General features: G+C 36.3%; 2 protein-coding genes across 3 annotated transcripts; both read right to left on the minus strand.

The window, feature by feature from the left end:
• Nucleotides 1–93: 93 nt before the first annotated feature.
• Nucleotides 94–14,549, minus strand: grtp1a (growth hormone regulated TBC protein 1a). The gene is made up of 8 exons (XM_067403001.1): nucleotides 14,124–14,549; nucleotides 12,209–12,360; nucleotides 3,993–4,151; nucleotides 3,773–3,897; nucleotides 2,885–2,981; nucleotides 1,566–1,738; nucleotides 1,305–1,490; nucleotides 94–1,196 (listed from the first exon to the last, which is right to left on the minus strand). Exons 1-8 carry the CDS (start codon nucleotides 14,207–14,209, stop codon nucleotides 1,104–1,106), a joined length of 1,071 nt encoding a protein of 356 aa, XP_067259102.1. The 5' UTR covers nucleotides 14,210–14,549; the 3' UTR covers nucleotides 94–1,103.
• Nucleotides 14,550–16,231: 1,682 nt separating this feature from the next.
• adprhl1 (ADP-ribosylhydrolase like 1) lies at nucleotides 16,232–25,230 on the minus strand. 2 transcript variants are annotated; one of them, XM_067404850.1, is made up of 8 exons: nucleotides 24,784–25,230; nucleotides 23,640–23,804; nucleotides 22,547–22,672; nucleotides 22,334–22,474; nucleotides 22,137–22,261; nucleotides 20,836–20,968; nucleotides 20,596–20,749; nucleotides 16,232–19,695 (listed from the first exon to the last, which is right to left on the minus strand). In XM_067404850.1, the coding sequence occupies exons 1-8, from the start codon at nucleotides 24,995–24,997 to the stop codon at nucleotides 18,627–18,629; spliced, it is 2,127 nt and encodes a 708-aa protein (XP_067260951.1). In that variant the 5' UTR covers nucleotides 24,998–25,230; the 3' UTR covers nucleotides 16,232–18,626. The 2 variants fall into 2 exon arrangements, with proteins under 2 accessions (XP_067260951.1, XP_067260952.1); XM_067404851.1 differs by lacking the exon at nucleotides 16,232–19,695 and having other exon boundaries at nucleotides 19,711–20,749; nucleotides 24,784–25,196.
• Nucleotides 25,231–25,530: the final 300 nt, after the last annotated feature.

Genomic DNA, 25,530 nt, shown 5'->3' on the forward strand with positions numbered 1-25,530 from the left:
AGCAGCTCCCAGAATGCAACAGTCTGAGAGTTTGAGTCAACATCAAAGTAGACTAACACTTTAAAATGATTATAGGATTATGATGAAAATTGGCACACTTGTAGTGACGGTAATGAAGAGTAATCTGACCAACTTTGGAGTCTCTGGGACCAACTCTATAGCGCCACCACCAGTTCAAATATTCACCTTTAAAATGGTTATAACTTTTGAACTCTTAGTTCAAGAAAAATGAATCTTAGTCCACCTGATTCCTGTCTTCATGCTGATCATATTCATCATCATACATTGAGGCTCCGCCCATTACAGTAGTGGCCATTTTGAAAAATACAGTATTCCATTATTTAATGCTAATATTCCTTCAAAAATTGGTCCAATTCTTACAAAAAATGGCTTCAGAGATGACCTTTAAACCGAGTCACACAGAAACGACTGAACAGAACTTTGATATTCATCTTTGATGAAGTTCGTGACATCATAACTTTTGAACAGTGTCATGCCGCCATTTAGAAAATTGCAATATCTTTTAAACTATTTGACATATTGGCCCAAAATTTGGCAGGGATCATGGACAGCATATTCTGAAGGTACCTGAGAAGTTTGAACACAGCGCCACCTAGTGTTCCAGAGATATAAGGATTTTTGCAAAAACACAACTTCAGAAAACATTGTCCAAATTTAGTTTTTCTCTCCTTGGTTTATGCCGATTCTAACGAAATCTCGTTTTTCATTTCCATCATTCTGTTTTTCCGCCATTTTGATTTGATTTCGCCGTTACTCCTACAACTGTCGTCCCTAGAGACGCATTTCTGAGTTTCTTAAACTCGCAGTGAAGAGACTGTGTTATCATCAAACACTCACTGTCGCACAAAACCAAAAAGTTCATCTTGAGCCGTTTTATTTCACAGTATTATTGGTCTTAATCTAAGAAGAAATGATTGTGGTTCAACCTAAAGCATTAAAGACATCTTCAGTCCAGCATCTGTGATTATTCTACATCTATACACACTTTCTACAAAGGTAAGAAAATACACATCTTCATGATGCAGTCTGTTAGTGCACACTACTGAGTGAGCGTCTGCAGACTAACAGCGGGAATGTTGAAGTCAGGATTCGCCGGCGACGATCCGCGCGCGGCAGCTCTCACGCAGCTTCGACACGGTGGCCTTGGAGAGACTCCCGGGCTCCAGGAAGATCGCCTGGGAAATAACGAGACTCGTTTGGTTGGGATGGCAGCGTTCACACTTACTCAAATGAAGCGCGCTAGCAGAGCGAGCAGTGAATAATCGAGCGGTCACGAGCTTCACCTGCATGAAAGCGTGGCAGTCCTCCACGAAGGCGCCTCTGGTGATGCGTTTGAAGCGCTCGCAGACGTCCGGCATGTTCTGCGCCTGCAGAATCACGTCCTGATGGTGGCGGATCAGAGTCAGAGCCACGCGGAACAGGATCTTGGAGCCTTCGTAGAACAGACAGTCCCAGATCCGCAGCACCGTCTGATGGGAGCACAAACACACAGGGTCATTGCTGAGCCGCTGGGTCACGTGACCGCGCTGAGACCGCTCCGTTACCTCCACCGGCAGGACGTCGATGAAGAGGCAGATGAACCAGCGCGAGACCACCAGAGACCACATGACGCCGTGATCCTGCATGAGCCGCCACACCGCGGGAACCCTCGCCCGCACCAGCTCGCCCAGAACCTCCTGATCCGCCTTCAGACCCAGCATGGCCGGAGAGTAGTAATCTGAGCGAGGAGATAACAGCGTTTAACACATGACCCTCCGTCAGCTGATCACTGTCAGTGTAGATGAACGCCAGACACTGCCAGAAGTTTGTGAAGCATCATCTAAACCAGCGCCTGCGGGACCTCAGAGGAGCTCACATGATTTAATTATGTTTAAACATAATTCAAACTTGATTCAAATGCTAAAAATCAAATATACAATTATATAAATTATGTAAAATACTAAAAACGAAATATTTAATCATATAAATAAATTATTCAAAATTACTTAAAATGCTAAAATTAAAAAAATATTTAATTATATAAAAAACAATTCAAACTTACTTAAAATACAAGCAATACAACCATTAAAAATAATTAAAATGCTTAAAATAAAACAACTTAAAATTTATGCTAAAATGCTAAAACAAAAAAAATATTTAATTTAATAAAAATAATTAAACAATTAAAATGCAAAAACAAAGATATTTAATTATGTTCAAAATGCAAAAACAAGAAAAAATGTAATAATATAAAATTAAAACTAAGTTAAAATGCTAAAAAGGCTAATTATTTAATTATATTAAAAAAGTAAACCTAATGCTAATTACAAAATAAAATTTAATTATATTAAAAATAATTAAAATGTTAAAAACACACAAAAAACTATTTAACTGAATTAAAAATAATAAAAATGCAAAAAAATGAAGATAATTAAACCTAAATTAAAATGCTAAAAAATGCAAATTATTTCATTAAGACGTAAACCTAATGCTAAAAAACAAATATGATTAAATTTTATTAAAAGTTATTTAAACTTCATTAAAAATAAACTGAAATTTTCCTTTTTAGTCTCAATAAGTATTTTTCTTTTAGCAAAAACAGAGTTTGAACACCAAAAGAAGACGGACGGATGAACAGACACTCGTCTATATGAGTGTTTCAGCATCATGTGTCGTCTGAGCTCCAGCAGGAACAGGAAGTGAGGTGTGTCTCCCACGGCCTAACGGGATCAGACCATGTGACCTGAGCCGGAGTTTATTCATAGACGTGAGCTCAGAATAGATCTGCTCATGTCACACACACACACACACACACACACACTGTGACCTCTAATGAGCCGAGTGTGTGTACATGAACACCTGACGGAGGAAACAGGAAACACACCTGGCAGGATTCTTCCCAGCAGCGCCTCCATCAGCCAGAAGGACGTCTCCTCGTCTTTACTGATGATGATCAGATATCCTGCGATGAAGTTCATTCCCTGCCGGAAAAAACACATTTAACTACATTTAAAATAATTCAAACTTGATTAAAACAATTCTTTAACTATATTAGAAATGATTAAAACTTAATGCTAAAAACAAAACATTAATTATATTACAAAATAATTAAAACTGCATTCAATTCTGAAAATACAAAAAAAGTAACTATACTAGAAATAACCCTAATTCTGAAAATACAAACATTAAATTAAATAATTTACACTTAATTAAAATGCAAAAAAATAAATATATTATATTACAAATAATTCAAAATTAATTAAAATGCTAAAAACAAATTATTTAACTAAATGAAAAATAATTAAAACTTAGCTTTTAAAAACAAAAAATCTTTAAAAATATTGAAGATAATTATAATGATATAAAATGGAAAATTATTTACTTATATTAAAATAATAATATTAAAGTATAAAATAATTAATATAATTTAAAATATTTTTAAAGTATAAAAATAATATTAAAGTCCAATTTAATGCTAGAATCACACACAAAAATAATTATATTAAAAACAATTAAAACAACTCAAAGTAAACTTTTCACAGAATCAGAATCATGTGATTAAAGCTCCATGACTGGAAACATTCGTTCATCCGCTCGCATCATTTGCATTGGAAATATTTGACACACTTTTCATTGCTGAAACAAACTCAAACAACAGTGGACACGAGATCCACGTATCCCAGCATGCTCGGCTCTCCTGACGCATCTGAACACTAAAGATCCATTCCAGATGATTCTCCTGAACAACAGCCGTTCAGTCATGTGACCGTACCTGACAGTAGCCCACGGCTTTATTATGCTGTCCGTACGCCACCAGTACGTTATACAGCGCCGCCTGCAGGCACGGATCCGCCGAGCGTCGGAAGTTCACGTTGTCTGGGAAGGTTCTGTGCAGATCTACACACACACACACACACACACACACACACACACAGGTCATTTCCTGAAGATTGTCACAAGTTTACTAACTGTAATGATGAGGATGTTCTGACCGGTGCGGATGCTCTCCAGCAGTTTGGGGTCGTGTTGAGCGTCCAGCAGCGAGCGATAATACCCAGGGTTCCTCTCCATCCGCTCCTGCGCTCCGCTGGACACCATCCACACCAGCGGCCGGTGCTCGTTCGGAACGCCCTTCCGTACGTACCGCTTCACTGCACACACACACACACACACACACAACATCAGTGATAATAACTACTGTACGTATGGACGCTTTCCACATTTCACATTCAAGTCGACTTCTGAATGGGAAACAACAGAGAATATGATTTCTGCAATAATTCATATCAGATAAACGTTTAGAGTTCAGATATAAACACTGATGTCTACAGCAGAGATCACAATAGAGCAAATCACCTTTAGAAAGTAACTTCACGCTTCAAATAAAGATTGTATCCATCGCAGATTCATCTCGAACAAGCCTTTTATGAGTGAGTCATTGAATCATTCATTCAAGCGATTTGTTCAAAAACACTGATTCATCCAGTACTGAAACAAGCCTTTATAAGTGAGTCACTGAATCAATCATTCAAGAGATTTGTTTATAAACACTGATTCATCCAGTAATGAAACAAGTCTTTATAAGTGAGTCACTGAATCAATCATTCAAGAGATTTGTTTATAAACACTGATTCATCCAGTAATGAAACAAGTCTTTATAAGTGAGTCACTGAATCATTCATCCAAGCGATTTGTTTATAAACACTGATTCATCCAGTAATGAAACAAGCCTTTATAAGTGAGTCACTGAATCAATCATTCAAGAGATTTGTTTATAAACACTGATTCATCCAGTAATGAAACAAGTCTTTATAAGTGAGTCACTGAATCATTCATCCAAGCGATTTGTTTAAACACTGATTCATCCAGTAATGAAACAAGCCTTTATAAGTGAGTCACTGAATCAATCATTCAAGAGATTTGTTTATAAACACTGATTCATCCAGTAATGAAACAAGCCTTTATAAGTGAGTCACTGAATCAATCATTCAAGAGATTTGTTTATAAACACTGATTCATCCAGTAATGAAACAAGTCTTTATAAGTGAGTCACTGAATCATTCATCCAAGCGATTTGTTTATAAACACTGATTCATCCAGTAATGAAACAAGCCTTTATAAGTGAGTCACTGAATCAATCATTCAAGAGATTTGTTTATAAACACTGATTCATCCAGTAATGAAACAAGTCTTTATAAGTGAGTCACTGAATCATTCATCCAAGCGATTTGTTTAAACACTGATTCATCCAGTAATGAAACAAGCCTTTATAAGTGAGTCACTGAATCAATCATTCAAGAGATTTGTTTAAACACTGATTCATCCAGTAATGAAACAAGCCTTTATAAGTGAGTCACTGAATCATTCATCCAAGCGATTTGTTTATAAACACTGATTCATCCAGTAATGAAACAAGCCTTTATAAGTGAGTCACTGAATCAATCATTCAAGAGATTTGTTTATAAACACTGATTCATCCAGTAATGAAACAAGCCTTTATAAGTGAGTCACTGAATCAATCATTCAAGAGATTTGTTTATAAACACTGATTCATCCAGTAATGAAACAAGCCTTTATAAGTGAGTCACTGAATCATTCAAGTGATTTGTTTATAAAAGCTGATTCATCCAGTACTGAAACAAGCCTTTATAAGTGAGTCACTGAATCATTCACTCAAGAGATTTGTTTATAAACACTGATTCATCCAGTACTGAAACAAGCCTTTATAAGTGAGTCACTGAATCATTCACTCAAGAGATTTGTTTATAAACACTGATTCATCCAGTACTGAAACAAGCCTTTATAAGTGAGTCACTGAATCATTCTTAATCATTTTTAAGTACGAATAGTGTGAGTAGTGCGTTCACAGAAAATTCCAAAAAGAAAAAGTGCACTTTAAATGCACTAAATTAACAGGAAAAACGAAGTATGGAATGTCGGACACTTCATGCATTCGACTGTCGCAGCTTTAATTCCGTAGCGGAGGAGGAGAGGGATCAGACTGTGATATTTAATGACAAAATAAATGTATAAATTCACACACTACATGGATGAGAGCATGGTGCATAATAGTGTATAGGCCAAATGCATAGTGTATAGTGCCTCATTTGGGACACAACTCAAGTCTATGAGTGAGTCATTGAATCATTCATTCAATAGATTTAAAAAAAAAAAAATGAAACAAGTGAAGTGAATCATTGAATCATTTAAGAGGTTTGTTCATAAGCACCGATTCATCCAGTTATGAAACGAGGCTGCATCCAAAATCACAAACTGATTTCCCTACTATGTAGCAGCATAAAACTAGTATGTGACAAAAGTAGTATGTACTCATAAAAGAGTAGGCAAAAAGTACCTGGATGACCTACTACTTCCAGCATACAATGGACACTTTACTATCCCATGAGGCTACGGGAGAGGATTTATGAACATAAGTGAAGGGACGCAACTGATGCTGGTAGGTCACATGATCATGTCAACATGGTGGATGTAGTTTACATTCATATTATACAGAACACACTTTTTTAGCAGTTGTGAAGTAATTATTCAAACTCAGTTCCCACACAAGAGAGTGTGTTTTGAGACGCAGCCCTAGTCTTTATGAGTGAGTCATTGAATCATTCACTCAAGAGATTTATTCATAAATGCTGTTGCATCCCATAACGAAACAAATCTTTATGAGTGAGTCATTGAATCATTCACTCAAGAGATTTGTTCATAAATGCTGTTGCATCCCATAACGAAACAAATCTTTATGAGTGAGTCATTGAATCATTCACTCAAGAGATTTGTTCATAAATGCTGATGCATCCCATAATGAAACAAATCTTTATGAGTGAGTCATTGAATCATTCACTCAAGAGATTTGTTTATAAACACTGATTCATCCAGTAATGAAACAAGCCTTTATAAGTGAGTCACTGAATCATTCATCCAAGCGATTTGTTTAAACACTGATTCATCCAGTAATGAAACAAGCCTTTATAAGTGAGTCACTGAATCAATCATTCAAGAGATTTGTTTATAAACACTGATTCATCCAGTAATGAAACAAGCCTTTATAAGTGAGTCACTGAATCAATCATTCAAGAGATTTGTTTATAAACACTGATTCATCCAGTAATGAAACAAGTCTTTATAAGTGAGTCACTGAATCATTCATCCAAGCGATTTGTTTATAAACACTGATTCATCCAGTAATGAAACAAGCCTTTATAAGTGAGTCACTGAATCAATCATTCAAGAGATTTGTTTATAAACACTGATTCATCCAGTAATGAAACAAGTCTTTATAAGTGAGTCACTGAATCATTCATCCAAGCGATTTGTTTAAACACTGATTCATCCAGTAATGAAACAAGCCTTTATAAGTGAGTCACTGAATCAATCATTCAAGAGATTTGTTTATAAACACTGATTCATCCAGTAATGAAACAAGCCTTTATAAGTGAGTCACTGAATCAATCATTCAAGAGATTTGTTTATAAACACTTATTCATCCAGTAATGAAACAAGTCTTTATAAGTGAGTCACTGAATCATTCATCCAAGCGATTTGTTTATAAACACTGATTCATCCAGTAATGAAACAAGCCTTTATAAGTGAGTCACTGAATCAATCATTCAAGAGATTTGTTTATAAACACTGATTCATCCAGTAATGAAACAAGTCTTTATAAGTGAGTCACTGAATCATTCATCCAAGCGATTTGTTTAAACACTGATTCATCCAGTAATGAAACAAGCCTTTATAAGTGAGTCACTGAATCAATCATTCAAGAGATTTGTTTATAAACACTGATTCATCCAGTAATGAAACAAGCCTTTATAAGTGAGTCACTGAATCAATCATTCAAGAGATTTGTTTATAAACACTTATTCATCCAGTAATGAAACAAGTCTTTATAAGTGAGTCACTGAATCATTCATCCAAGCGATTTGTTTATAAACACTGATTCATCCAGTAATGAAACAAGCCTTTATAAGTGAGTCACTGAATCAATCATTCAAGAGATTTGTTTATAAACACTGATTCATCCAGTAATGAAACAAGTCTTTATAAGTGAGTCACTGAATCATTCATCCAAGCGATTTGTTTAAACACTGATTCATCCAGTAATGAAACAAGCCTTTATAAGTGAGTCACTGAATCAATCATTCAAGAGATTTGTTTATAAACACTGATTCATCCAGTAATGAAACAAGCCTTTATAAGTGAGTCACTGAATCAATCATTCAAGAGATTTGTTTATAAACACTGATTCATCCAGTAATGAAACAAGCCTTTATAAGTGAGTCACTAAATCAATCATTCAAGAGATTTGTTTATAAACACTAATTCATCCAGTAATGAAACAAGCCTTTATAAGTGAGTCACTGAATCAATCATTCAAGAGATTTGTTTATAAACGCTGATTCATCCAGTAATGAAACAAGTCTTTATAAGTGAGTCACTGAATCATTCATCCAAGCGATTTGTTTAAACACTGATTCATCCAGTAATGAAACAAGCCTTTATAAGTGAGTCACTGAATCAATCATTCAAGAGATTTGTTTATAAACACTGATTCATCCAGTAATGAAACAAGTCTTTATAAGTGAGTCACTGAATCATTCATCCAAGCGATTTGTTTAAACACTGATTCATCCAGTAATGAAACAAGCCTTTATAAGTGAGTCACTGAATCATTCATCCAAGCGATTTGTTTATAAACACTGATTCATCCAGTAATGAAACAAGCCTTTATAAGTGAGTCACTGAATCAATCATTCAAGAGATTTGTTTATAAACACTGATTCATCCAGTAATGAAACAAGCCTTTATAAGTGAGTCACTGAATCAATCATTCAAGAGATTTGTTTATAAACACTGATTCATCCAGTAATGAAACAAGCCTTTATAAGTGAGTCACTGAATCATTCAAGTGATTTGTTTATAAAAGCTGATTCATCCAGTACTGAAACAAGCCTTTATAAGTGAGTCACTGAATCATTCACTCAAGAGATTTGTTTATAAACACTGATTCATCCAGTACTGAAACAAGCCTTTATAAGTGAGTCACTGAATCATTCACTCAAGAGATTTGTTTATAAACACTGATTCATCCAGTACTGAAACAAGCCTTTATAAGTGAGTCACTGAATCATTCTTAATCATTTTTAAGTACGAATAGTGTGAGTAGTGCGTTCACAGAAAATTCCAAAAAGAAAAAGTGCACTTTAAATGCACTAAATTAACAGGAAAAACGAAGTATGGAATGTCGGACACTTCATGCACTCGACTGTCGCAGCTTTAATTCCGTAGCGGAGGAGGAGAGGGATCAGACTGTGATATTTAATGACAAAATAAATGTATAAATTCACACACTACATGGATGAGAGCATGGTGCATAATAGTGTATAGGCCAAATGCATAGTGTATAGTGCCTCATTTGGGACACAACTCAAGTCTATGAGTGAGTCATTGAATCATTCATTCAATAGATTTAAAAAAAAAAAAATGAAACAAGTGAAGTGAATCATTGAATCATTTAAGAGGTTTGTTCATAAGCACCGATTCATCCAGTTATGAAACGAGGCTGCATCCAAAATCACAAACTGATTTCCCTACTATGTAGCAGCATAAAACTAGTATGTGACAAAAGTAGTATGTACTCATAAAAGAGTAGGCAAAAAGTACCTGGATGACCTACTACTTCCAGCATACAATGGACACTTTACTATCCCATGAGGCTACGGGAGAGGATTTATGAACATAAGTGAAGGGACGCAACTGATGCTGGTAGGTCACATGATCATGTCAACATGGTGGATGTAGTTTACATTCATATTATACAGAACACACTTTTTTAGCAGTTGTGAAGTAATTATTCAAACTCAGTTCCCACACAAGAGAGTGTGTTTTGAGACGCAGCCCTAGTCTTTATGAGTGAGTCATTGAATCATTCACTCAAGAGATTTATTCATAAATGCTGTTGCATCCCATAACGAAACAAATCTTTATGAGTGAGTCATTGAATCATTCACTCAAGAGATTTGTTCATAAATGCTGTTGCATCCCATAACGAAACAAATCTTTATGAGTGAGTCATTGAATCATTCACTCAAGAGATTTGTTCATAAATGCTGATGCATCCCATAATGAAACAAATCTTTATGAGTGAGTCATTGAATCATTCACTCAAGAGATTTGGTCATAAATGCTGATGCATCCCATAACGAAACAAATCTTTATGAGTGAGTCATTGAATCATTCACTCAAGATATTTGTTCATAAATGCTGATGCATCCCATAATGAAACAAATCTTTATGAGTGAGTCATTGAATCATTCACTCAAGAGATTTGTTCATAAACTCTGATGCATCCCATAAAGAAACAAATCTTTATGAGTGAGTCATTGAATCATTCGCTCAAGAGATTTTTTTTTTTAAATGAAACAAGTGAAATGTTTATAAGGGAATCATTGAATCATTTAAGAGATTTGTTCATAAGCGCTGATTCATCCGGTTATGAAACGAGGCTGCATCCAAAATCACATACTGATTTCCCTACTATGTAGCAGCCAAAAACTAGTATGTGACAAAAGTAGTATGTACTCATAAAAGAGTAGGCAAAAAGTACCTGGATGACCTACTACTTCCAGCATACAATGGACACTTTACTATCCCATGAGGCTACGGGAGAGGATTTATGAACAGCAGTGAAGGGACGCAACTGATGCTGGTAGGTCACATGATCATGTCAACATGGTGGATGTAGTTTACATTCATATTATACAGAACACACTTTTTTAGCAGTTGTGAAGTAATTATTCAAACTCAGTTCCCACACAAGAGAGTGTGTTTTGAGACGCAGCCCTAGTCTTTATGAGTGAGTCATTGAATCATTCACTCAAGAGATTTATTCATAAATGCTGTTGCATCCCATAACAAAACAAATCATTATGAGTGAGTCATTGGATCATTCACTCAAGAGATTTGTTCATAAATGCTGTTGCATCCCATAACGAAACAAATCTTTATGAGTGAGTCATTGAATCATTCACTCAAGAGATTTGTTCATAAATGCTGATGCATCCCATAACGAAACAAATCTTTATGAGTGAGTCATTGAATCATTCACTCAAGAGATTTGTTCATAAATGCTGATGCATCCCATAATGAAACAAATCTTTATGAGTGAGTCATTGAATCATTCACTCAAGAGATTTGTTTATAAATGCTGATGCATCCCATAACGAAACAAATCTTTATGAGTGAGTCATTGAATCATTCACTCAAGAGATTTGTTCATAAATGCTGATGCATCCCATAATGAAACAAATCTTTATGAGTGAGTCATTGAATCATTCACTCAAGAGATTTGTTCATAAATTCTGATGCATCCCATAATGAAACAAATCTTTATGAGTGAGTCATTGAATCATTCACTCAAGAGATTTGTTCATAAATGCTGATGCATCCCATAATGAAACAAATCTTTATGAGTGAGTCATTGAATCATTCACTCAAGAGATTTGTTCATAAATGCTGATGCATCCCATAATGAAACAAATCTTTATGAGTGAGTCATTGAATCATTCACTCAAGAGATTTGTTCATAAATTCTGATGCATCCCATAATGAAACAAATCTTTATGAGTGAGTCATTGAATCATTCACTCAAGAGATTTGTTCATAAATGCTGATGCATCCCATAATGAAACAAATCTTTATGAGTGAGTCATTGAATCATTCACTCAAACGATTACAAATAATAATAATAAACATTTAGTCAGAACATCATGTAAACGACTTGTTATTTTGTTTATTTCTGTTCAGAATCGTGATGTTTTAAACAAAAAATCCAGAATCGTGCAGCTCTACTATATTATATTTGTGACTTTACAGGAGGATATTCAGAACATCAGCTTGTGTTCCACAGGAAAAATAAACTCATACAGAACGACATGATGGTGATTTTTGAGAGAACTGTCCCTTTAAATGTGTCCTGGAGAGGTTTATATATATATATATATATATATATATAAAATTGTGTTCAATGTTTTCATTTTAACGTTTTAGTAATTCTGTGTTTTTGTCATATTTAAATGGTTTTTTTTAATTTTTATTTCAGTTTCAGATATTTTAGTGCATCAGATGTTGTTGTTTTTGTTTTGAGTTGAGGTGGTAAACTGATGAATATTAATGAGAGTGACGTCACACACACCCTTGAGGTTGCGGTCCACGCGCCGCTTCCCCTGCAGCAGTTTGGACCACTTGATGGATCTTCTGGTGAGAACGGACAGATACTCGGACATCAGCTCCTCGTACGACTCGTAGTCAAAGTCATCGGAGCGCTGGAATCCGTACGGGTCCACACTGAAACACACACACACACACACACACACACACACACAGGACAGCAGGTGAAGCTCTGGAACGTTCCTCAGGTGAGCGGATCATGTGACACACTTACAGCAGCTGATCTACTGCAACTGAAACTTCACAATCCCATACAAAGACCTGGGAAAACTGACACCTGTGTGTGTGTGTGTGTGTGTGTGTGTGTGTGTGTGTGTGTGTGTGTAAGACATCAAACAGAACTGTGTTTCATTATATAACTTGTATTCATTTATTTGACTTTAGAAACATATGCTGATCATACACTTGTTTAATCAGGACTCTCTGAACATTAAAATAATATTTTTCAAAGTTGTAATAAAAAAAAACAGTTATTACTGCAGTACATTTTACCAGAAAATACGGTTTCAGTTTTTCTACTTCAAAATGTCATGTTTATTTCATTCAATTTCATGTGATTTTATTAGTGAAAGTTACTGAACCCAAAAATCATGCTTTGGTGAATCATGAATAATTATGACATAAGAATTTATAATTATGACATAATTATAGTTATAATTTCGACTTTATAATCTCATTATGACTAAGTCAGTCATAATTTCAATTTAGAATGTCATAATTTTGACTTTTTATGTCATAATTTTTTTTTGTGTCATAATTTTGACTTTTTATGTCATAATTTTTTTTTGTGTCATAATTTTGACTTTTTAATGTCATTATGATATAGTCAGTCATAATTTCAATTTAGAATGTCATAATTTTGACTTTTTTTATGTCATAATTTTGACTTTTTAATGTCATTATGATTTAGTAAGTCATAATTTCAATTTAAAATGTCATAATAACGTCATTTTATGCCATAATTTTGACTTTCTGTGTCATCATTTTGACTTTTTCATCTCAATATGATTTAGTAAACCATAATTTCAATTTACAATGTCATAATAACGTCATTTTGTCATAATTTTGACTTTTTATGTCATAATTGTTACTTTTTAATCTCATTATGATTTAGTAAGCCATAATTTCAATTTACAATGTCATAATAACGTCAATTTATGTCATAATTTTGACTTTCTGTGTCATCATTTTGACTTTTTCATCTCATTATGATTTAATAAACCATAATTTCAATTTACAATGTCATAATAACGTCATTTTGTCATAATTTTGACTTTTTATGTCATAATTGTTACTTTTTAATCTCATTATGATTTAGTAAGCCATAATTTCAATTTACAATGTCATAATAACGTCAATTTATGTCATAATTTTGACTTTCTGTGTCATCATTTTGACTTTTTCATCTCAATATGATTTAGTAAACCATAATTTCAATTTACAATGTCATAATAACGTCATTTTATGTCATAATTTTGACTTTTTATGTCATAATTGTTACTTTTTAATGTCATTATGATTTAGTAAGTCATAATTTCAATTTAAAATGTCATAATAACGTCATTTTATGCCATAATTTTGACTTTTTAATCTCATTATGATTTAGTAAGCCATAATTTCAATTTACAATGTCATAATAACGTCAATTTATGTCATAATTTTGACTTTTTATGTCATAATTGTGACTTTTTTTGTAATAATTGTGACGTTTTAATCTCATTATGACTAAATCAGTCATAATTTTGGCGTTTTTTACCAAAGCATGGCTTTGTTCTTAATGTGTATTCATAAAAAAATTGTTTCCAGACCAAATTATGTTCAGTGTCTGTTTAGTGATTATGTAGTGTGCAGTGTAGTGTGTAGTGTGTAGTGTGCAGTACCTGTCCACTCTCTCTCTGGCGGAGCTCGGCACGTTAATGCGGAGCTGCGGCTGATTGGAGCTCCGCGTCCCGTTGCGCTGCTCCATGATCAGTCCTCACGCTCCGGGGCTCCGGGACTCCATTCACAGCAGCGCCGCGCCGCTCATGGACGCGACCGACTCTCCGCCGCGCGTCACGCAAGTGTAACTTTTCGCACGCCACAGTAGCAGTAATGGCCCTCTCCTCTCCCGCGGGACAGCAGATCCGGATCAACCTGCCGATAATAACATCCACTGACTCGAACTTTATCAGTCCACTCTTGTGGTTGTTGTTTTAAGCGCGCGTCTGTACGCCGGGCGCGCGCATCATTCACTCCGAACACTTCGCCAAGCAACACGATTAATTTCCCCAGGGAGCTGAAGAAGGGCACACGTCAATCAAACCAAGAGGCGGGGCTGTGAGCGCGAAGACCACGCCCCTCGCCACGCAATCTGTCTCACGTCAGTCAAACAGAGGGGCGGGACTTGTGCTTAAAGGTGACGCCTCTTCGTCACGCAGAGTTTTCACTCTTTTAAGTTTGTCTGGAATCAGGAGTTTATGAACCATGAACATGAGATCATGTGACTGCGAGTTTACTGACAAAAATGGACCAAAGAAGTGTCAGTTTAAGCAGTTTCAATCTTTTAGGTGCCACATTCACTATAGTAATGTACAGTTAAATGTATTGTTTAATTACTTACATTCAAAATTATTTATTATCTAATAGATTAATATATAATTAATACAATTATTTAAAAACTATTAATTTTATTTATTTATTTTAATGTAATATGTACTTATTTAGTTTCATTTTTTTAATTGTATTTTTTTCCACAGTTTTTCTAACTACTTTAAACCCAAAACATGACAATTCTCACCAGTTATCCTTTATAAAAACTGAAAAATTAATATTATAAATGTAAAATTTCTGTATATTCTTACTTTATTGTATTTTTTTCTATTCACTATAGTAATGTACAGTTAAATATTTATTTAATTTTATTTATATTATTCAAAGTTATTTATACATTTTATTTTAAATTAATCTACTAGATAAATAACTAATAATTTATTTATTTTATTTATTTATTTTAATGCAATTTTTGTACTTATTTAGTTTAATTTAATTTTTTTTCACAGTTTTTCTAACTACTTTAAGACCAAAATATGACAATCCTCACCAGTTATCCTTTATAAACACTGAAAAATTAATATTATAAATCTAAAATTAGTTTAAATTAAGTTACTTTATTGTATTTTTTCTATTCACTATAGTTAAATATTTATTTATTTAATTAATTTTATTTATATTATTCAAAATTATTTATATATTTTATTTTAAATTAATCTACTACATGAATAACTAACTAATAATTTTATTCATTTTATTTATTTATATTAATGTAATTTATGTACTTATTTAGTTTAATTTTATTTATTTATGTTTACAGTTTTTTCTACACTTGCGGCCCCTGACGGCCCCGGACCCTGACTTTAAATAAATACTCTGGTATATGAATATGGTCAGTCTGACATTGAAATAAACAATGTTTTGGAAAAATGGCATGTATTAAATGACAAAAAAAGACTTCTTTGCTGTTAATTATAAAGGTTCACTACTATAATGATTAATTACCCTCAGAAACAGTATTTTTATAATGTTTACAGGTTGATTGTCAGAGTTTCTGTTCGACTGTCCTACTAAATCCCGCTGATCCGGGTCCAGTTGAGGCCGCTGAACTGAGTGGATTAACCACAGACGTTTGATTATTCCAGGAACAGATTCCATGTTTCCGAGCATGAGTTTTCTCTGAACTGATGGGTGATTTGCCGTGTTTTGAGATGGAAATCTGCTGTTATTGAAGTGTTTATTCCTGTCGATCTGGTCAGTGTTTGACAACATGGACCGGGGAAATGAGATCGCTCGGTTAAACATGCAGCATATGCACCTCAAACTGATCAGATTAACTGGAGCACACGCTGTGATGAGACGAACAACAGAAACACATGAAAACATGCGTGTCGTGAGTCAGTCACGTGATCCTGCTGTGGTCTGACGCACCTTTATTATGATCAGGGTGTGTCTGTGTTTATAGAGCTCACGCTGAGTTTAACCGTTTACACGTGAATTCAGACGAGAGACCTTTAGATCATGATTATTGATGGTTTCTATAGATGTGTGGCCTGTTCACTGTTTACCAATCCTGCATAATTGAAAGGTTTTATTTAGTTTTCTCCCTTTTATGAATTGCCTGACACAGAAACAGCAGGAGTCTGAGGAACTGAATAAACTCCGGCCGCTGGTTATCTCTTACCAGAACTCACACAAATCAAGTGTTTTGCATTGTGTGAAAATAAACACAAAAGTCGATTTACATGAGCCCCACAGCCACTGAATGAAATATATTGTTTGTTGTGCGTAAATTTAGACACAAAATAAGCCCGTTCACACCAAGAACGATAACTATATTCAGGTCAATGACGTGACGGGTTTAATAATAATAATAAAAACAAAGATATGACATCCAGAGTGTGTAAGGTAGTACAACTAGATCTCTTTTATTGAATCCAAAAGGTTTTAATGATATTTTTCTTCATATAAAGATATTTTAAAGATTTTGAAGTGTCAAAAGGTCATTCGGTTTAACCGTCCAAAGGCCAATACAGCCATTTCATTAGTGATAAAAAATAACTTAAAATGTAATAAATGTATATATTTTTTATTCTGGCATGATTTTGTAACATCATATATCAACATAGTGCAAAATGATATTAAAATTATGTCATTGCTTTGTTATGAGAAAGAATGTACGGAAAAATGAATTTCATTGATGTCATTCGGAGTAACCAATATAAAGGGACCATTTTAGATCAAGTCATGTGACAGGATGTGACATCATTCAGACACCTGTAAAGGACCACATGGTCATGAAGCAAAGTAACTAACTCTCTCTAAACTATTTGATAAATTCATGTTTTCTCTTGTTCATACGCATGTCCCGAAACATCAGGTCATTCGGTGCAACCGCTATAAAACATGGAAAATGTTGGAATATTTGAAAACTTGTACTAAATATAAAATGTTTGATTGTCCTTTTGCTAGCTAGATATCAATTAGAATTGTTTGAAAATATGGTCATTTGGTATAACTAAAATTCGGTAAAACCGAGATTTTGTTTAAACCGAATGACTTTTTTAGTGACAAATTTTGTAAAAAAAATGACAAAATCAGTGTTAATTGATTATCAAAACCACATAATCTCATTAATACTAGATAGAATTTCAAAATTAATTATATCTCCATTATATTTTTTACAATTTTAAAACGCTTATTCGTCAATGACCATTTGCGTCCACATTAACGAACGATAACGGTCTGTTTATTCTATATGTTTTTGCTGTTCTTGTTGCATACACGCTTGAACCAGCAGATGTCCTCAGCATGTTTCGAGTTAATGATCTAATACTCTAATTTATCTGATGAAGTCAACACCTAGTCTTTTTCACTGCAGCTTCAAAGAAAGTAAGACAATGTTGTCGCAACTAGAGCTGAATGCCTGAGGTAATTTTATTTTACTCTGTTTGCTAGTCTGGTTTAATGATCTCATCTCCATTTATTATACTTCTCTCGTCGTTTATTCCGAGAGTATGACCGATTGTTTTCCATATTTTCTTTAAAGTATCATTGATTGAAAAGGGTTTGACTTGTCAAAGAGTGGAGGATTTTTCAGCGATAGGTTTAAAAGGGCAGATGAGCGCCATTTTAAATGCGCGAGACGTTAAATTCGAATGGATTCTGATTGGCTGTCAGTGATTTTAACATTCAACAGATGGAAAAAATCATTCTGAAAGTGATCCCAACGATATCGTTATTGTTACAGCTATTCTTTTATATTTAGAACTATATCTTTATCGTCATTCTTGGCTAAAAGAGTCCGCAACTGTAATGATAACGGCACAGAATCACTTTCAAAACGATTTTTGAATGATACAAAACACTGACAGCCAATCAGAATCCGTCCTGCTCTAAAGAGCGCGAGCATTTAAAGCGACAGACGACAAAACTGAGACAGAACGATATTGTGCGTTAATGTGAACGCTAGTTATCGTTCTTGATGTGAATGTGCCTTAAACCCAAAAATGTGAATGTTTTGCTAACGTTCCTATTATCTCTGAATGCTCTCTGAACGTTCGAAACACCCTGTATTTTCTTTTGTGAACATAAACATTAAGGAAATGTTTTCTGTATTGTGTCATTCTTCAAACATTATCGAAATGTTCTCTGAAACATTTAAAAAACGTTAGACGTTTCAGAAAATTGTTCCATTAACGATGTTTTGAGAACATTATGAAAGACCATATAACACTGAACAAACGTTCTATCAACGCTACTGGAAGAACGTTTAAGAGAACGTTAAGAGAACATTCCCTATTGACTGGATATGACTCATGCAACAAATATAATAAATAATCACATAACAGTCTTCAGAAGTTGAAGGTGTCGGTGAACCGGATGGTTTTGTGGATGTAGGAGCGTCGCTCTGAAGGGTCGCAGTAATTCACGGTCCTGTACTTCGGTGTTTCTCCTGTCGACGGATGACATGCGTTTTCGTCATTCGTTCCCAGAAGGGAAATCTGATCGTCTGAGGAGAAACACTCGTGAGGAGGAAGACCATCAGAGCGTCCGGATGAACTCAAGCTGAGCGCGAGCAGCTCGTCGTCCTCCTGTGTTTCGGTCACAGCAGGTGAGAAGCAGGTGTTTACAGCGAGCTCTTCTGAAGGCGATGGCGGCGTATCGTCCGGATCCCAGCCGTGATTGTCCTGAAGAGCAGCTGAAGGTCGCTTGATGTTTTCTGAGGGTGTGATTTGTGGATCTTCTGGAGGCTCCTGTAGGATCTGAGTGCTGGAAGTCTGTCCGAGACGTTTCACTGCATCTCCGCTGAGCCGTTCCTCCGCTCGTCTCTCTCTCATCTCTGGACTGAAGGCCTCACTCAGGTCCTGTGTTCCTGTAGTCGGACGTCTGTGTTGCTTCAGTACGCCCAGCGCATGATTCGATTTGCTGTTGTGCTTCTTGATCTTGTACGTCGAATGGTTTAGAGTCTCGAAGGCCTTGATGATGCTGTTTAATGCGCCTGTACGCGTCCGTTTCTTCACGTCCTTTTTCTCCACCGAGGCCGCCGCTGCAAATTTATCCAGGACATCCTGGACCCGGCCTGTTCTCCTCATCCCAGGTCTTGAGTTCGCTCTCAGCCCGTTTGAGTCTGTAATACGTCGCTCTTTGGCGTTCAGAGAGCCCACTTCTCGTCTGCGGGTGATGGCCGGCTTCGGCGCGCTCTTCAGAAACTTGGATCGGAGGAGCTGGAAGGCGGAGACACGAGGACCGGCTCGCGCCGTGGCTGAAGGAGAGGCCGGTGGCTCCCGGGTTTGGTACAGCAGGAGATTCTCCAGGACGGCCCTGACCTCCGGATGCGTCGAGCGATCCAGGATCAGCCGCTTCATGGATCGCCGGTCCAGCGTTGGGATGACGGAGGGCGGCCGGCCGTCTCTCTGAACTCTGTGGAATAAAAGTGTGTTTCTGTGGAGCGACACATCAGACATCTGCTTGACTTGTGCTTCACCACACACTGTATTAAAGTACGCCTCGATTTTTGTGATATCAACTTCAAATTTGGAACAGAAAAGAGGGGTGAGAGTTAACAGGTTAATACATGTGACTATCATCAGTATCGTTATCCAGAATTGTTGAATTAAAAGTCTTTAAGATTCTAGGTCAAGTGTCTTATGTTTAGTGAAGAACTCATTAATATGACTTCATGTGAATCTGAATGAATGACTGTAAACGGTGTCAGTCACTGAACTAGCCACGCCCACTGCTGCTTTGACCACGCCCCATTCTCCCATAAACTCCAAAGAAATGACAGCCAACACAAAATCGTGCGTTTCTGATTGGCTAAAGCGACTCTTTCAGTGCTGTCCATTATATGTAGAGAAGTTTCATGTTTGATACTACAAAATCATCAGTTACAGCAGCATTAAGAGTTTTGTTTTGGTTGATTAACACTTTTAACTGGTTTATAATGAGAAATATTTGATATGCTAATAAACAAAAGAAACATTTTTTATTTGATTTGATGATGTTTAAGCAGCCAGCTGATAACAGTCAATAGTTTACGAGGTTAACATGAGTTACAGCACAGCTAAGAGTTTGGCGCCACCTTGTGTCCATCAAGTTATTCAGATTTGTAAGATTGTATCACTTTACAAGGTTTAGTTCACTAACAATGGAAAATACTTCTAAAGCAGAAAGAAAACCTTTATTATTTTTGTGTATTTTCCAACCACTACACATTTAAGATAATCATGTTGCCTAAAATAAAGTCCATAAAGCGCATGAATGTGTGATTAACTCATTCATGTTAATGCAGGAGGTGACAGACAGAGTCCAGCGCTTTACTTCTCTACTGCCGCCGCTCGGTATAATCGTCCTCCCAGATCTTCCAGTTTGTCTCTCTTGTCCAGATCCTGATAGAGTCCAGCAGGAACCGGGCTGATCCCGTAGAGCAGGCCGAACAGACAGCCGGCGATCAGACCCGTCGCGCTGCTCTCACCTGAAACATCACATTCACACACCTTTGATCTAAAGGCTTCCGGATAAATGACAAAATAAGGAGTGTTTTAATGAAGCGTTCCTGACCTCCGTGAAACATGGCCCGTTTGCACAGCTCCTCCCAGCTGGATCCGGCGGCGAGCAGAGCGTCGTACGCGATCATGGGAGCGTCGTGACCCCTGCGGCCCGGACAGCCTTCAGAACTCCAGCGCTTGTACATCTGAACACACACACCAGCACCAGAACCTGTGAGCCCACTCGGGTTCAGTCAGTCCTGTGAGATGAGCTCATGTGAGGAACCCAAAGGACTGGAGTAATTACATTACTCATAATTATTCATTATCATAAATATGAGACAAAAAGTCTCAGTTATAACAGTCAAAATTATGTTGTTAAAATGTGTAATTGACGTCACAATTATGAGATAAAGTCATAATTGACAAAACATCAAAATTACGAGATGAGATAAAATGAGATACTGAGTCATAAAAATTATGAGATTAAAAAGTCAAAGTCATAAATATGGAAAAAATCAAAGTAATGAGATTCTAAATCATAATTATGTGATAAAAAGTCAAAAATATGAGATACAAAATCAAAATTATGAGCTAAAGAAGTCAATAAGTCAAAATTATGACAAAAAGTGAAAAATCATGAGCTTAAAAAGTCAAAATTATATGATACTAAACCATGAGATAAAAAGTCACATTATGAGATAAAAATAAGTCATTTTGTCGCAGTTATGACTTTTCACTGTATTTCAGTGTTAATATCAGATAAAAAGTCATAATTATGACAAAAAGTTGAGATTATAAGATACTAAGTTATTGTGAGAAAAAAAATCTAAATTATGTCCTGAAAAGTCAAAATTATGACAGTGAAAATGATTAGCTTAAAAAGTCAAAATATGAGATGACAAAAATGTGTAATTATGAGAAAAAAAGATAATGTGAGTTGAAAAATTGTTATAATTGTGTTGTAAAAAGTTATAATCATGACAAAAATGCTTTTTATGTCACAAAATTCTGATTGTTAGATGTTAATTTCTGAAAAAAAGTCATAATTATGACAAAAGTCAAAATTATGAGATAAAAAGTCATGACTATGAGATAGCCATTCAAAATAAGATACTGTCATTATGAGCTAAAAAGTCTAAATTATGAGATAAAGACCAAATATTTCAGTAAATATGCAATAAAAAGTAGAAATTGTGAGATATTTAGTCATTGTGAGATAAAAAGTAAAAATATGAAATGATAGAGTGATAATTATGTAAAATTATGCTGCAAAAAGTTGAAACGTAAAAGTTTTTATATCATAATTATGATTTTAATGTCAGTGTTAATGTGATTAATCCGGAGGACTGCGGTGGGATGAATGTGTTTGACCTTGTCTGTCTCTTCAGCGTCGTATGGCTCAGGAAACATGGCTTTACTCTCGCCGTCTTCGATCCCTCTCTCCTCCAGATAAAACTGCCATTTGGCCTCAAAGTAAAACCACTTCTCCTGGTATTCTGGACAGCAGAAGAACACGTCAGCACTTTGCTGTGTTGTTCTTACGCTGTCAGAGGTCCAGAGCCGCTCACCTGCCATGTGTCGGATGGTTTTCCTGCAGTATTCCTCGGCTTTGGGAATGACCGTCAAGAGGTCGCGACCCCAGGTCTGCAGCGGTTTGCCCTGGATCGCGTATGAGGCGAAGAGCGCGGTGCACAGAGAGCCCAGGAACCCTGCGCACAGAACAGACCCGTCAGTGAAGGAGTGATGGAGTGATGCGTGCTCCTCGTGTCATGATGCCGCACCTATAGGGTGATTGTGGGTCATTCGGCCCGTCTCGATGCTCACTTCTACCAGATTGTCCAGCCGCTCAGGCTGCCAGTAGCGCATGCCCACACACATGGCTTTAGTCGCAGCTCCGTGACCAGATCCTGCAGGAACAACAGCATCAGACTGGAGCAAACAGGACGAGGAAAGGCATTTCATACAGTTGAATTTTAATTATGAGATGAAAACTCACATTATGAGATAAAAACGTCATAATTATAACAAAAAGTCTTAATTATGAGATAAAAACTCACATTATGAGATGAAAATATAATTATGACAAAAAGTCTTAATTATGAGATAAAAACGTCATAATTCTAACAAAAAATCTTAATGAGATAAAAACTCACATTATGAGATAAAAACGTCATAATTATAACAGTCTTAATTATGAGATAAAACTCATTATGAGATAATAACATCATAATTATAACAAAAAGTCTTAATTATGAGATAAAACTCACATTATGAGATAATAACATCATAAATATAACAAAAAGTCTTAATTATGAGATAAAAACGTCATAATTATAACAAAAAATCTTAATTATGAGATAAAAACTGACATTATGAGATGAAAACATCATAATTATGACAAAAAGACTTAATTATGACGAAAAGTCTTAATTATGAGATAAAAACTCACATTATGAGATGAAGACGTCATTATGACAAAGTTGTAATTGTGCTGTAAAAGGATAAAAACTGACAAAAATTGACAAAAAGCTTTTTGTCACAATTGACTTTTTACTGAAAGTCAAAATAATAACATTCCAAGTCAATTATTTTATAAAAAGACAAAATGTGATGAAAGTCATAATTATGACAAAAAGTCATAATTATGCTATAAAAAGTTAAGACTTTCTAAGTCATTATGAGTTAAAATGTCAAAATGATGATAGTGAAAATGATGAGCTTAAAAAGTCTAAATATGAGATGAAAGTCATGAGTAATTATGAGTAATTATGAGAAAAAACACAACGTGAGATGAAAAAGTCATAATTATGAATCTGACTTTGAACGTTGGTTTGAAGAAGCCGAATGAGAGACGGATTCTCAGTCCATCTGTACCTTTCTCGTTGAACGGCGTGTGCCAGGCTAACAGGAAGTTGTGGGGCTTGAGGTTGGCGCATCCCTCCACAGTGCTGGGCTCCGGAGCTCGACCCTGCAGACTCACCATGGCCTCCACATAGAGCCGCACCAGCTCCCGGTACAGATCCTCCAGACACCAGTAATCTGATGATGTGGCAGACACAGACAGGATCAAATCCTCCGGCTGCCGGAGCACGAGTGGCATCCGCAGCAGCGCTCTGCATGTGTCAGGACTAGTTTGGCAGTGATTATCCGCGGCTGATTACAGTGTTTGTGTGAGGAGGACGGAAGGCATTTCAGGCACATTAGTGCTCCTCAGGGACCGGGCCAGAAAACAGATGAAGGCCACACGGACTCTCGTGTGTCATGACAGGAAGCTCAATCAGGAGCTGATTAACTTCTGCAGGCTCAACATAATCAATACGTGACACTGATATATGCACTGATGCATTATGTGTCAGGGAAGGTTCTGGCACAAACGTTCTTCTAACGTTAATAGAGCGTTTGTTCACTCAGGCTCTATTTCGGGTGCGCTGGACCAGGCCTGAAGGGGTTTCGGTGGTCCTGCTGGATTACGGCGCCCTGAAGCCCGTTATTTATGACGGTCACAGAGATTAGCGTGTGTCACGGCGCATTAGAACCCAAACCGGTGGCCGTGACCCGCAGCTCTATTCTGGGTGGGTTATCAGCGTGAGTCACGCGGAGGAAAGATCGCCGTATTATGATCAATCCACATTTCAGAGGGAGTTAGAGAGGGATTTCACATGCATTCATCCCTATTCTGAGAGCAAACACTCGCGGAGAGCTTACAAATGTTTTATATTTATAGATATCGCATACTGTGTTCTGAAATGACAATAGAAAAAGGTGTCAGAAACACAACTATTGTTCATGTTAGTCTCTTCTGCTCACCGAGGCGGATCAAAAATACAGTAAAAATTATTATAATATAAAACAGCTGTTTTCTATGTGAATATATAGTAAAATGTAATTTATATCGTGTGATCAAAGCTGATTTTCAGCATCATTACTCCAGTTCAAAAGAACAGCATTCATTTGAAACAGAATCTTGTAAGATTTTAAATGATCAGTTTAATGCATGTAAAAGTCTTATCAGTCTCACCGGTGATCAGGCCCTCAGCGGTGGTCATGTGCATCAAGACTCCGTCGCTGAGCGGCCAGTGGTCAGCGTCCAGCTTCAAGGCCTCGAGGCCCCCGAGAGCGGCGAGCTCCTTCTGGATCTGAGTCCCCGAGGTGCACATTTCCCACCGGCCTTTGCGGTATCCCAGTGCGTCTCCCACTCCTCCGAGAACCATGGCAGCCTGGAACTTTTCCATGAAGGTGCTGGAGATCCTACAGCATCAGATCAAGCTCCTGAAAGGCTGGAGGTGACCTTGGTCCAGCTGCGTTGAGCTGCTCTGTGTGACGGAGGTTCATCATCTGAACTGGCTCCAGACGTTATCAGCGGCTCTTTGTGTGGCGGCACTGGGCTGCGATCAGGTGTCTCCTAAAAAGGCAATGGCCGTGGCAGCAGGATAAGAGCTCTGTCAGCGGCATTACTGTCCCACACACACTAAACATGCCAGAGACGGCTTATGGTGCGGTCTTCCTGCTCTTATTGTCAGTGATTCATTAGTGTGTTATTATAATCAGAATGTCATCATTTGCTCTGCCGTTTCAGCTGAACTCCGGTGAGTAACACACACTTTTTATAACCCTGTCTTCATGTAATTGTAAGTAATGGTCAGAAGTTTGGAATAATTAAAAAAAAAAATTTATGTTTTTGTTTTCTTCTGCTCAACAAGGCTGCATTTATTTGATCAAAAATACAGTAAAATTGTGGAATATTATTCAACTGTAAATCAGCTGT

This window comes from Chanodichthys erythropterus, chromosome 12, assembly GCF_024489055.1.
Source record: "Chanodichthys erythropterus isolate Z2021 chromosome 12, ASM2448905v1, whole genome shotgun sequence".
Taxonomy (NCBI): domain Eukaryota; kingdom Metazoa; phylum Chordata; class Actinopteri; order Cypriniformes; family Xenocyprididae; genus Chanodichthys; species Chanodichthys erythropterus.